At 34.4% G+C, this 13690-nt stretch overlaps 1 protein-coding gene across 18 annotated transcripts; it reads left to right on the top strand.

Moving 5' to 3' along the window:
* The first annotated feature begins 491 nt into the window (after window positions 1-491).
* LOC109209872 lies at window positions 492-8319 on the top strand. Of its 18 annotated transcripts, none has more exons than XR_002065446.1 (3): window positions 492-1044; window positions 5425-5476; window positions 7535-7819. XR_002065446.1 is itself a non-coding variant. In XM_019373230.1 (2 exons), exon 1 carries the CDS (start codon window positions 655-657, stop codon window positions 1033-1035), a length of 381 nt encoding a protein of 126 aa, XP_019228775.1. In that variant the 5' UTR covers window positions 492-654; the 3' UTR covers window positions 1036-1037; window positions 7972-8319. The 18 variants fall into 18 exon arrangements, 15 of the variants coding, with proteins under 15 accessions (XP_019228775.1, XP_019228768.1, XP_019228761.1 ...); XR_002065448.1 differs by having other exon boundaries at window positions 492-1037; window positions 5402-5476; XR_002065447.1 differs by having other exon boundaries at window positions 492-1037.
* The last annotated feature ends 5371 nt before the right edge of the window (window positions 8320-13690 follow it).

The raw sequence follows: 13690 nt of genomic DNA on the forward strand, positions 1-13690 counted from the left end.
AAAGAAAAATAGAATTTTGAAATTATAATAAAAAAATTAACAAATAATTTGGTGGGGGGGGGGTAAGCAGGGTAGGTGGTTACGAAAAAAAACTGAAATTTAAAAATAATAAAATAAAAAGCCTTGTCCGGAGAGAGGGGGTGGGTGGGTAGGCGTGGGGTAGGGTTAGGTGGGAGGGTCTTGGGTGGGTTGAGGGTGAGAAAGGTTGAGAAAGGAGTTTTAGAAAATATTTTCCCTTCTCTTGATAAGGAAAATATTTTTTTCTCCAATTGAAAGAAAATGAGTTCATAAGGAAAATATTTTTCAAAACATTTAAGCTAATTAAACACACCCCAAATCTAATTAGGCAAAAAAAAGTTGTTAGGTGAACACTATTTAGGTTAATTAATCTCTTCTTTGATAAAACCGACTCGAACCAATCCTGAATACCCGGTGCCGCCAAAATTAAAACAATTCATTCGAAAAATAAGGAATTAAGAAAAAAAAAAAAAAAAACAAACAAAAGCGAAGAGCATTCTAGAAGAACTTCAATTTCTAGAATTGCACACCTACTCTTCGCCAACACAATCGCAACTTCCAGCGTTGTATTCGAACAATTTCTACCCTTATCCAAGCGATTTTCACAGTTCCAAACGCACCCCAAAACTTCTAACAATGGCTTCCGCAGGCAAATCATTGATCCAAACACTAAAACGCTACCTTAAGAAACCATGGGAGATCACAGGACCACAATCAAGTCCGGAATATAAATCCGCCGTACCTTTAGCTACAGAATACAGAATTTTCTCCCCTGCCACCGCACAAGCTAAAGCAATCGTCCCTACGTCGAATCCCGAAACCGTTTACGATATCAAGTACTTTTCTCGTGATCAGCGGCGCAACCGTCCTCCTATAAAGCGCACTGTGCTTAAAAAAGCTGACGTGGAGAAGATGATGAAGGAGAAGACTTTTGATGTTAATGATTTCCCCAAGCCGTATTTGACTGCTAAGGTTGAGGAAGATTATAATGCTATTGGTGGTGGTTACCAGAAATGAAGGTATAAGGTATCGTTTTTTTCTTTTCTTCAGTCTCAATTTTGTTTGGCTAAAAAAATCCATATTTGATTTATCAGTTTTGAGGCTTTTATCTGTTTTTCCTGTTAGGTAAAATATTTTTCGTGAAAGTAACTTTGCTGGAAAATCAGTGTTTGGCTGGATCGAGCTTGTAATTTGTGGGTTCACATGAATACAGTAGCTTCTGCCAGGCCCTGTATATGTATTAAGAATCCACTAAATATTTATAAATATTTGATTCTGAATCCAGTTACTATTGTAAATTAACTTGATGTCGTTGCATGCACACATAAACTTCAAAACTTCAAATCCTGGATCCTCATCTATTTATATTGGTAATCCTACAAACTGTAGAATAAAGCATGAGAATAATGTTTTGGTGACATTTCTAATATTAAAGATGGATAGCGATGCATAGGCAGTGATTGAAGCAAGTAATATGAAATAAGAATTGGGATAGTTGTAAAGGAAAATAACTTTTGCTGAAAAAATTCTTGGGAAAAAAAGATTCTTGCCGTTCCAACGTGCAATAGGATGACTATGCATTGATGTTTAGTCCATATATATATTCCGTGAAGTTAGAACTTCTTGTTTGAGCGACTATTAATAATACTCCCTCCAGTTCACAATAAGTGACCAGTTTCCTTTTAGCATGCCCATTATGAAAATGCTAAATCCTATACAAAAATATCTAGTATGATTAAACTACCCTTATTAAATATTAGTCACATAGTTATAGTGAGGAATGAGAAAATTTTTTAGGGATATGCACATAAGGGTAAAAGAGTAAAAACAAATTGAATTTTTTCTTGATTATATAACTGGACACTTATTTTGAACCAAAATGAAAAAGTAGACTGGTCACTTATTGTGAACCGGAGGGAGTATTAAGGAGTGGAGACAGATACCTGATATTGGTTGGTATTCTGATAGGTCAAAATACCTAGGTTCTAGTTACATCCTTCATTGAAGGATGAAGTGAGATTTCGCCAATTTAAGGAATCTATTTTGATTTAGCAGTGAAAAATGGAAGTTTGTAGACCAATAGAGATAGCAGAAGTTACCCCGAATCTTCGATATATTACATTGCCTTCAGGGGTTACCTTTATTTCATCATCCTTTCATGTTGAAATCCACGATTAGGTCCCCACTCTGACCCCCCAGCCTACCTAAGATATCTGGCTCATCAAACCAAATGTAGGTATTAATGGTGTGCAGGTCCTATGATTTGGCTAGTGAGGTTGGGACAACTTGGAATTTTTCTTGTTATCCTAAGGTAGTTTTGAAGTCAAAACTCTACCATTGGGATGAATAGTGCAAGCTTAAATTGCACCCTAAATATATCGTGCTTCATGGGTTTCACTCTTTCACATTACTATTTTGATTAACTGTAGGTGGTGGGTTGGCAAAGACTCCGTTACTGGTGATCATTCATTACCAGTTCTAGACCTATCACAAATCTCCACTGGGTTTTCACTGGCTGTATGCTCTAAGTCTGGGGTATGATAAGATTGTGTCTGAAATTCTAGCAGTGAGAGAACTTTGGGAATCCCATGGTTCACAAGGGAAATTTTTAGTTGACCAAATTTTCAAAGGAAAGAAGAATAACGCTAGAATTTCCAAGTTCACAAACAATACAAGAAAGGTCATTTAAGATCTATCTTATATGACGAAAAACTCCCATAAAATGAGTTAAGGGTTGGTATCATATAGAATTGATGGATTCCTGTTCTCTACTGAATGATTATGAGACGATGCTTTTAGAATTATCAAGCAATCCATCATGCATAAAAAAAAAATTGATTCAAAACCAGAGAAAACCGTCTTGTTTAAAATTTCTGCAGTGTGGACAGAGGGAATTAAAGGCCAGTTACTTTAACTTTGGAAACATGTAGTTGAAGTAGATGTCTTCACAAACATGGTAAGAAGCAGGAGCCATGTTTTTGAAGTAAAAGGAAAACCAAATCTCATATGGCTCAAAAGGTAAAAACTCCAGAAGAAGAGATTAAGAGAATTGAATTTGAATATCTTTTGCAGCGTGGAGCAAGCTTAACGGTATGTAGAAAAATAAAAGTTTCAACCAGATCTTAAAGAGTCCTAGCAGATGAAGGGCTTCCACAGAAAAAATAATTGCTCAAAGAATTCCTAGAAAGTTACTAGAGCAGAAGCAATTTCATGTGGAACTTTATTTTCCTATGTAGCAAAATAGGTGGCGACAACACAATTTTTCAAAAGATGACAAATGCTAACAGAAAATGTAGTAACATCGACTAGCTAAAACAGAAGTAAGGAAGGATCTAGAAGAAATTGAAAAAGGTCATATTGAATTGTTCCAAAACCTGTACTGGAGACTCTGAGGCCCTCTTTTAAGTATGAGAATCTGCATATCCTTATTGAGGAAGAAAGGTATATGCTGCAAATAGTGGGGAGGAGGTAGCTAAAATTGTTAAGGGCTGTGAAGGAGTTAATTAAGGTTACTTCATGGTGTCATCATAGCCATCTTTCAAGAATGTTGACAAATGATTACAGGATGCGCTTTATGCGCTCAGTCAACTTCATTTGTGCTCTGTTTGAGGCCTTTAAAGGAGCTTCAACTTGCTTTATTGCGTTGACACCAAAAAAAAGTGGTATAGAACAATTAAGAGACTTCAGACCTACTAACCCTGAGAGCAGCATATAGTTTTCGATAAGTTGAGAGAAGCATATATAAAATCATTCGAAAGCGCTAATTACGGACCGATGACTGTTATTAGCAAATTGGTGTTTGACACCTGGATGGCTTTTGTTAAAGGGAGCCAAATCAGTGATGCTGTTTCAGTTGTCAACAAATGCTTGGAAAGAATGGAACATGACAAAGTTGGCTCCTCCTTAAACTGGATTTTGAAAAAGCTTTTATCCAAGTAAGTATTTTCTTCTGGAAGACATAAGTTTTGGCATTACCACATTTAAATTCTCAATTCTTATTAATTGACCCAATTATATTCTTCCGTCGCTTAAGGGAATGGAGGCTAGGGGAACTTTTGTCACACTTCCTATATATTTTTGGTGATCGAGGACCTCAGCAAGATGCTGAATTTACTTTTGGGGGGAGATAAGCCAATGATTTAAGAGTTTGGGCATAGATAGTGATCAAGACAGCTTTTCAATCATTCTTTTATTGCTGACAGCACATCGCTTGACTGATGATTCTCATACTCATTAAGTTGTTTTCCGAGGCTGTGTTTGTGTTGCATATTAATTTATCAAAATTTTCTTATAACTGGTCATTGAAGTTCAGAACGTACAATCATCAGCAAGGAATTCTTGGTTGTAGAATTGGTGAATCTTCTACTGCATCTGTAAGCTTGCTTCTGGGGGTTAGACATAAATGATAAATCCATCTCCTCTTGGAATGGTGTAATAGAGAAGTTTGAGGAAAGAATTTTCTCTATCAAAAAAGACAATATTTGTATATGGGAGGCACACTAGCCTTTAGTAACATTATACTTGATAGCATACCTACCTTTCTAATGTTTCTTTTTTAAATACCAGCTGCAGTTGAGAATAAGCTGGATGAAATTAGGATGTACTTTCTATGTGAAGGTAAGGGAGAAGAAGAACTTTCATTTGGTGAAGTGGGAGGAGGTTATCAAAGGATAGAAAGGAGGAGTTCCTGGGTAAGAGACTTGAAATACGTTGCAGAAGCCTGGTTTATATATGGTTGTGAAGATATATCCTATAGATCAAACGGAGTTTTAGAAGACTTTGATTCATGTCAAAGTCGTATGTCTTCGGGAAATTATGTATGAATTCTCTGCCAGGATATGCTTTAAAGTGGGAAATGGCAGAATACTAAAATTATGTTGTGATTTTGGTTGGTCATATTCCCCTTAAAGAGGAGTTCCTTTATTTATTTAACTTGCCGTTACGACTGATGTTTTAATATCATTATTTTTAATTATGGACTGATGTCGCTATATCATTCATGCCAAAACGAGAAAAAGGACTGTTGTCACTATATCACAATGCAAAATGTATGTGGATGGGAGCTAATATTTAGAAGAAACTGTCAAAATTTGAATATTGACAGTTTGGTCTCTTCACTAAGGAGCTAAAGGCGGTTAAAGATCTGCTTTCTTAACCGAGTCCTTGAGATTTGGTGAAAAAAGGGCTTGTCTCTTCCTGTCGGATCTATACACATTATGCACAGATGCAAGTTCTAGCAATGACAGGACCTGGATAATTTGGAGAAACAATGCACCTCTTAAGGCAGCTTGCTTCAGTTGGAACGCATTACATTACGCATGCTCTAATTTAGAAAAAGAACATGCTTTTCTATCTATTTGTTAAATTTTATGTTTTGTAACAGATGCTATATGTGTGCTAGGAAAGATGGAATGCACAACCCAACTAAACTCATGCCAGCTAAATGGTGGGAATGGAGGTAATTATGAGAAAATGGATTGTAATAGTGTGTGATTAGAACTATTGATTTTTCTGTGTTGATTTTATGCCTGGACTACGAGGAAGCCTATGGATGCTACAATTGCAGAAGTTGCACACCAGAAAAATTCTACTTGTTCGAGTATGTAAATAAATTGTGATCCTCTCTAGTGGGCATGCCTTTAGGATATAGAAATGTAATAATGGACAGCCCTAATTATAGTCATGAATTCGAGGAGGCTTCCTGGGGGTGATTTAGGTCTGGCTAGGAACACGTGGATCCAGGGAATTTTGCTCGGTCACTTATTTCATACTGTTACAAAAGACATAGCTATGCGATATATTTCTTCGCATTTTTACACCAAGGGGGTGTTACCCGCTTCACTGAAGGGAGGCTGTAAGTGCTGGTCAGAAGGGATAACTGACAGGTCCAGGTAATATAAGAAGGATGTGGTACACAATTCCAGAACACTTTTTATTGGTCAGGAAGGAAAATACCTTTAGATGCTCTGACAACAGAACTGTATTAGTGAACTCCCTGAAGTAGGACTGCTCAAATGTATCAGCGTGTTGGTTCAAAATGAATATATGAAAATTTAGACCTACTAGAATTTCTCAACTTTCTAGAGAAAACATAGGGAGGTTGCGCCTTCTCTAATCCCTTTCTGCATTGTTATTACCCTCTTCGTGCATGTTTGTTGAACTGACACAAACTTTTGACTTGACCGTAGAGCAAGGTAATGAGTAAGTGCAAAACAGATCAAATGCTTTTAAGGTTAAAATGGGAAATTGGTGCAACTATGCTGTTAAACAATGCGCTGCTGGTCTGCTTCTGAAACTTATTGGGAAGATTGCAGGCTTCCAGTTGATTTAGGATGGTGGCCTTGGATGGGTTTTGTGACTTTTATTTGTTGTTGGGATGAGAACTTAACTAACGCTAAATTTATTCTCAAGCCAGTTTACACAAAGCGCTGAAAGACCAAATAGTGTGTTGTTGCAAGCCAGTCTACAGAAAGGGCTGAAAGGCCAAAAGTTGTGTTGCATGTTCAACTGTCCAAGCCACTTTATACCAGCTCGGTTACAAACTTACAATATACAACAAGGTGTGTGTGTGGCCCTGGGTTCACGGCTTGCAAGTCTATACCCCTTAATGGTCCACCATATTTCGTGGTGGAAATGACACTAGGTTGCCACTTCCAAGCATGTTTAAAAAATATCCGCGGTTTATAATGTATTTAAAGATTAATCAATTTAACCAAATTTCAGGACACGACGTCCTGAAGTTTAAACCTCAATGTTCAAACTTAAGATATCGTGTCCTAAAGTTCGAAAATTGTGTCCAGAAATTCGTATCTTATGTCCTGAATTTAAATTAGCGGTTTAAAAATTTATGACACTTAGTCGTGAATTTCAAATTAGCAATTTAGAAATTTAGGACACTTAGTCCTGAATTCCAAATTAGCAATTTAAAAATTTTGTTCAGGAACAGTAAGTCCTGAATTTCAAAGTAGCAGCTCAAAAATTCAGGATACTTAGTTTTATCCTTGGTTTTGAAGTTTGGGCGAATTGACTAATCTTTAAATACATAACAAATTGTGGATATATTTTAAATAGTATGCTTAAAAGTGGCTACTGGTGCACTTCGCCCATATTTCGTGGCATAAGAATATATATTTGTGGAAAATTGATCTCGAGAGAGAGGGAGAGGGAGGGAGAGAGGGGGGGGGGGGGGGGGGGGGGAGCGAGAGATTCTTTTTGGTCTTAATTGTCTGCTAAGAGGTGCTTTCCAAGTAGGAAATAGCTTTATCTGAACTAATTAGAGAAAAAGTAAAGTCCGCTCAAATGTAAGTTGTTATGAGAGGACAGTGTAATGTGCACAGTGCACTGTGCCTCAATCCCCAGTTAGGTGGAAAAATACCTTTTGTTTAGTTCTAAGATTTTTCTGTTTTATTTGGTCAGATTATCTGCTTGCTGCTTCATAAGCTTAGAAATTCCTTTTCTCAGCTTCAGGGGGAATATTGTGTATGATTCTTAACTACTGGAATTCCCTTTCTACCAGGGTCTCTAGTTGTGGCAAAATGCTGCTGCTGCTGCCAATAGTGCACCTGATGATGTTTTGCAATGTTATGTGCTTTCGTCATTTTCCAATATGCATCTTGAAACAAAATTGATTTTACAATGAGACTTTCGTGAAGTGAATAATGTTGTGTTCTCTGAGTGTATGTTGGAAGAGTGTTATTAAATTAGTCAGACTCAGATGTTGCTTTCTTTTCTTGACTGTATGGTTCTAGCACTAAATGATGTACCATTTGGAAATTTCAATAAAGTTGGCTATCAATTTTAATGAGGCTGCAATGCTGTTTAGGTTGTCTGTTTTGCACTTGACAACAAACTCGATCATCTTATGTCAATGTGCATTGACATCAAAAAGATGTAGAGAAATTCTGGCTTTCGCCAATATGTTTTCCGGTTGATGCTACTTGCTGTATTTACCAGGTGAAGGTGGAAAAACTAGGAATTCGGGTGCTGGAATCATATAGTTTGTCGCCCAAATAATGAGTGCTTGCAAGATTCTAACAGCCTTACTACTACAATATTTGCTCCTCATTTTCAATATTCACCAATTGATGATGCCATACACGTGATTTGTAGCATTTCTTTCATGATGATAAGTGTGAGGTAACTATGCTTGTGTTAGCAAAAAGCAAGGTATCATAAATTCTTGTTAGGGATGAACTTACTCGAATAAAATCAGAGACGGATGCAAGATTTATGTTTTATGGGTTCAACCATCAAGGTTTTCTGCCATGGACCTATTGTATTTTTAAATTACGTATCCAAACTTACTATTTATCACAGTTTTAGAAAATTTTTACACATAAATTTATGCTTTGCGTCAAAAATATTAGTTCAGTTGAACCCGGTTTTACGACTCTAAATCCACCTCCGAATAAAATGTTAAAAGAAAAAGGGTAGTCTTCTACTTGCAGCGTATTATGTTTACGAAGTTCGCCTGCAGAACATGCCTTTTGGGCTGTATTTATGCCAATCACTTGTATCACTTCCAAATTCGTTGTTCATAAACTTCTGTTTGGAACATTAACTGTAGTCTGTCACGTTAATATTATACTCTTTCTGGTCCATAATAAGTGACTAATTTGTTTTTTATTTTGGTCCAAAATAAGTGTCCATTTATATAATAAAAAAAAATTCAATTTGTTTTTCCAAAATTGCTCTTATGTATGTATCCCTAGAAAGTCATTAACTCCTAACATTTGAGAAGAAAAGTAAGTGCTACTATAAATATGGTGCAACATTTAATAAAAGGTAGTTTAGTCACACTAATTATTTTCGTCTAGAATTTAGTATTTTTTTAATGGTTGTGTTCAAAGCAAATTGGTCACTTATTGTGAACCGGAGGGAGTACTATTAACATATATTAGCACCTACCCAAAATATATTTTCCCCCGAAAAGCCAGGGCGACTTCCTCCTTTTCAAACAGTTGAGCACCTTATTTTTCGTTACATTCAAAGTTCTGGGATAGCTTCAACTCCGATTCACTACCAGATAAAGCATACATATTTTTCCTGGTCCAATTCCAGTTAAAGACGAGAACAAAAAAGAGCACAAACAGTGAAAACGCGCCAACTTATAGTGTGTTCTGCAACGCAATATGAAAATGATCTGACTTGTATTTGATAACATCGTAGGCAATTTTTACGTTATCGGTATAATCACAATTTGTAGTTGTTTGCTTTATTTCACTGGTCATTGCTTTTATTATTTATAATCGATAGTTATCGTTACTATCTTTTAAATGATTTGATAGCATAATTTTTTTTACGTTGTATAAGTGTGTAAGTTACTCATTTGGAAATGAAGCAGAGCACCTTGCTTTGCCTTATGGACCTATTCAATCAAGCCTACTTTTCGTTTGCTTTTTCCCCTCGGGGGTTAAACCAGCTGCGTTTGCAATCATGTCTTTAGTCTCTTGTCCTTTAAAAATCGCAAGCTCACTATATCTATTACCACAAATGGATGCAATTTTTTGACCTGCAGGGTATGTAGGCTCAGTTACAACCTTTTGATGTAGTATACATAGTTGAAACATTTTGAGAATATACCTATTAAATCCGACTATCTTCACAAAGAAGTAATGGGTGTATTAGCACTTTGGTATCTTCGCAAAGGTACAACAAGGCTTAGCTTAATTTAGGTTTTCTAGAGTGTTCTAAATTACTTTCCCTTTTAGCGAAATTAAATTTTGTCCCTTGTAACAATTAAGAGACTAATCAATTTTCCATTCTTAGAGGACTAAGTTCACCACATGATATATAAGAACAAAAATGAGTCAAAACCCAAACATAAGGAGTACTTTGAGCTTTTTTACTGTTAAGTCCGTCATCACCTTCACGCAGATTACGAGTATATGATGTATTAATAAATGTGCAGAATAATAAGAATGCACGAAGCCCAGTTTGCTGATTTTTTGCTTATCTATACTATATTAAAAGCAAAAAGACCCTTAGCGAAAGTTTGCCTTTTTTTACCCTTTAAAAATCAGTTTTACATTGGATAAAATTATAATTTAAATTGCTTTTCTAATATTTAGGACCTTAAAATCAAGCCAATATTTTGTACTAAATCAAAACTAATTTGAATTTGGTAAGAAGTCCTTAATATTTCCTAAATTTTATGATCTTTTCAATTAATAAAAGAACAATGGCACTATATCAATTTATGGTAAACTTCTCCATATGCACAAAGTACATGTTAGGTTTGTCTACTTTTTCTTTTTTGCTTAAATATAATTAATCATTTAAATTTATATTAGAATACACTTATTAGTGGTAAATATTTATACAATTATGAGAAGTAAATATATCAACAGAAATATACATTCCATGTTAGATATAATGATAACTGCCATTAATATTTTATATATTGGACATTTCAATTAATTTTCTAAATTTTCAATGAACTAATATCTTAACTGTGTATAATTTTAATATCTTGATTAAAAAAATAGAGAAATTTTCCTTAAGGAAAATGACACTGTATAGCTGCTCTCAAAATAATAACCATATATATATATACACACACACACACACACACACACATTATGTATGTTATATACAAAAATTATATACATTTTATATACTTTTCCGGCTACCGAATATAAATAATTTCTGGCGCGGGCTAAAAGTGATGATACCCCTTTTCTTACTCTTAATTATATAAATGTTACATCAATTGTTATAGCACATATTCATTCTTATTCTAAATTATATACACTTTTTTATTAATAGACTTAAAAACATGTGCAACACACATACACTAAAGCTGGTAAAAGTAAGGGATTTTTACCTATATGTACTACATTAGAAACTTATTTATCCTTACTGTTTAGGTTTTAACTTAATTACAAGTTGATATACAATTTACCAATTATATATAAATTAGTATTAATGTGTATCTCTTTGTATTAGAAATTGAGTAAGGAATTCCCTCTTCGCTCTCTCTCTACATCTCTCTCTCTCTCTCTCTCTCTCTCTCTCTCTCTCTCTCTCTCTCTCTCTCTCTCTCTCTCTCTCTCCATAAGTATTCTTATATTAATATCTTCATGTGGATTAATTGAAAAAATGATACTATTGTTAAGTGAAAAAAAGAGAGAACATTAGTACCTAGCAAAGTTCTTGTTTCAGATCCTATAAAATTGAGGAAGTAAATAAGAAAGAAATTAACTTTGATGAAGAGAACCATTTTAGTTATCATTCTTTTAGTTTTTTTGAATCAATAAACAAAATAGAATTAATTAGAAGCGAGTAGATTGAATTGGAAACTTGTTAATCCACTAAAAACTCCATTGACAGCCATTAAAACGCTTCAAAGTTTGAATTCGAAAATCAAATTTTATGAAATTATTTTTTGTTTGGATTGGGTGTTGTTGCAAATGATTGAGAATATCCGTTAGAGTTTATATCTCAATTTTGAGACAATTTGGTCAAGATTCGAGGTGGTTTTGGTTGAAATTTCAGATTGAAACCCGAAAAAAGAAGACATAAACAAATTGTATATATTTTGTATGTCGAGCGTAGAAATAGTATACAAAATATCTACAATTTATATAATTGTATATAAGTTGTATATAAATTGTAATTTTTGACCGCATTCTGTACAAAAAATGTGTATTTAAGTTGTAGATAAATTGTAGAGTTTGATCGAATTTGTATATATTTTGTAAAAAAATATTTGTCACTTCCTGTAAATATGAAAACTTATACAAAACCATGTAAATAAGTTTAAAATCTTGTATATATACGAAAAAATCCCTAAAAGTAATTGGTGGATCCGCTAATCTGTATTCCTTTATATGGATTTAGAATATCTCGTAACCAAAACAGTTTTGAGTAAAAGGTATAGAAAACACCGTTAAACTTGTTCGAATTTCAAATTACATACATATTGTTATGAAACAATAAAAGAAGAAGAATAGTATTGCAGAGAAAAGTAGGGAGAGAGAGTTCTTATTGATTTGGGATGAATTACAATGGAATAGGACCCCTCTATTTATAGGGGAAAAGTGACTTCGCCACCAAGTAACAAGCCTTAAAATCTCTCTAAAATATAAACATTCACCTTAAATAGAATTTTATTTATAACACCCCCCCTTGAATTTCTATCTACCAGATAATGTGCCTTGTTAAAACCTTAACTAAAATAAAACCCAGTGGGAAAAAAATTCTAGAGAAGGAAAAAGAGTACACATATCTAACAATACGCCTTTTGGTTGCCTCGTTAAAAACCTTGCAAGGAGAACCCAGTGGGACAAAATCTTGTAAGGAAAAAAGAGTACAACGGGGTAAGACCCCTCTATTTATAGAGAGAGAGTGACTTAGCCACCAAGTAATAAACCCTAGAATCTCTCTAAATATAGACATTCACCATAAATAAAATTCTATTTATAACACTCCTCCTTGAATGTCTATTCAACAGATAATGTGCCTCGTTAAAACCTCAACTAAACTAAAACCCAGTGGGAAAAAAATTCTAGAGAAGGAAAAAGAGTACACATATCTAACAATACGCCTTTTGGTTGCCTCGTCAAAAACCTTGCAAGGAAAACCCAGTGGGACAATACCTTGTAAGGGAAAAAGAGTACAAAACGTATTAACTCCCCCTGATGAGAGCATCAATTCACATCCTTAAGCATTTGCATTCCAATCTTGTGCACCATCTTCAAAAGATCGTTGGTAGATATTTGATAAACAATATCAGCCATATTAACTTCAACGAATTTGTTTCACCTTGAAATCATCATCCCTGATAGATGTATTGTCTTCATATGATCTTGTTGGAATCATCATTTCAATATCTTCACATAGGGGTGAAAACTCTTGCTATCATAGTATCATGCTTATAGTTATAGCAAGATACATATGTGCACAAATTGCATTTAGGATATAGTACTTCATGACCATGAATTCTATATGCTTTAAGCAATTTAAATCCTTCAAGGATTTTTAAGTTATATAAGCCATATAATAGACTTTAGATGCATATCAAGTTTTCATGTCATGCTAGACATATAAGATATCGAAAACTGATTGCACATACCATTGACTTTATACTTTCAAGTGTTTGAACTACATGTTTAAAACTACATGTCTTTCATATGAAACCAATTCTATTCGAATTGTTTCTTCAAACTTAAGATCCTCATATATATATTTAGTGCTATCATAGATGTTGTCGACAAACATTTTATATCAGTTTCAATATTTTTTCATAAAGACATGACATAGAGATCTCTTCATTCATATTTTCAGGTACCTGAATCTCACTATAATACAAATAGCTTTTACCGGCTATTTTTTAATGGCAATAGACTTACTGCCAGTATATTATTCCTAAAATTGAAATGTTCGCGGCATATCAATAATTGCTAGGAAAAATTACTCTTTACTGGCAATTTAAAGGAATGGCCGATGCAGTTCCTCAATTGAAAGCTATTTTCACTGTTTTATCTTTCCCTCCCATTCTTTTCCACAATAATCACCCATTCCCTCCAAATATTTTTCATGTAAATTGAATAGATTCACTAAAAGAAAATAATAGACAGCATAAATAAGCAAAAGGTCTTTCATCTATCTCTCACCATCGCCGCTGCGAAACTCATCTTCCTCCAATGTTACCGACCACCTTCCCCTGGTA

The sequence above is a fragment of the Nicotiana attenuata genome, unplaced genomic scaffold (genome assembly GCF_001879085.1).
Source record: "Nicotiana attenuata strain UT unplaced genomic scaffold, NIATTr2, whole genome shotgun sequence".
NCBI classification, from domain to species: domain Eukaryota; kingdom Viridiplantae; phylum Streptophyta; class Magnoliopsida; order Solanales; family Solanaceae; genus Nicotiana; species Nicotiana attenuata.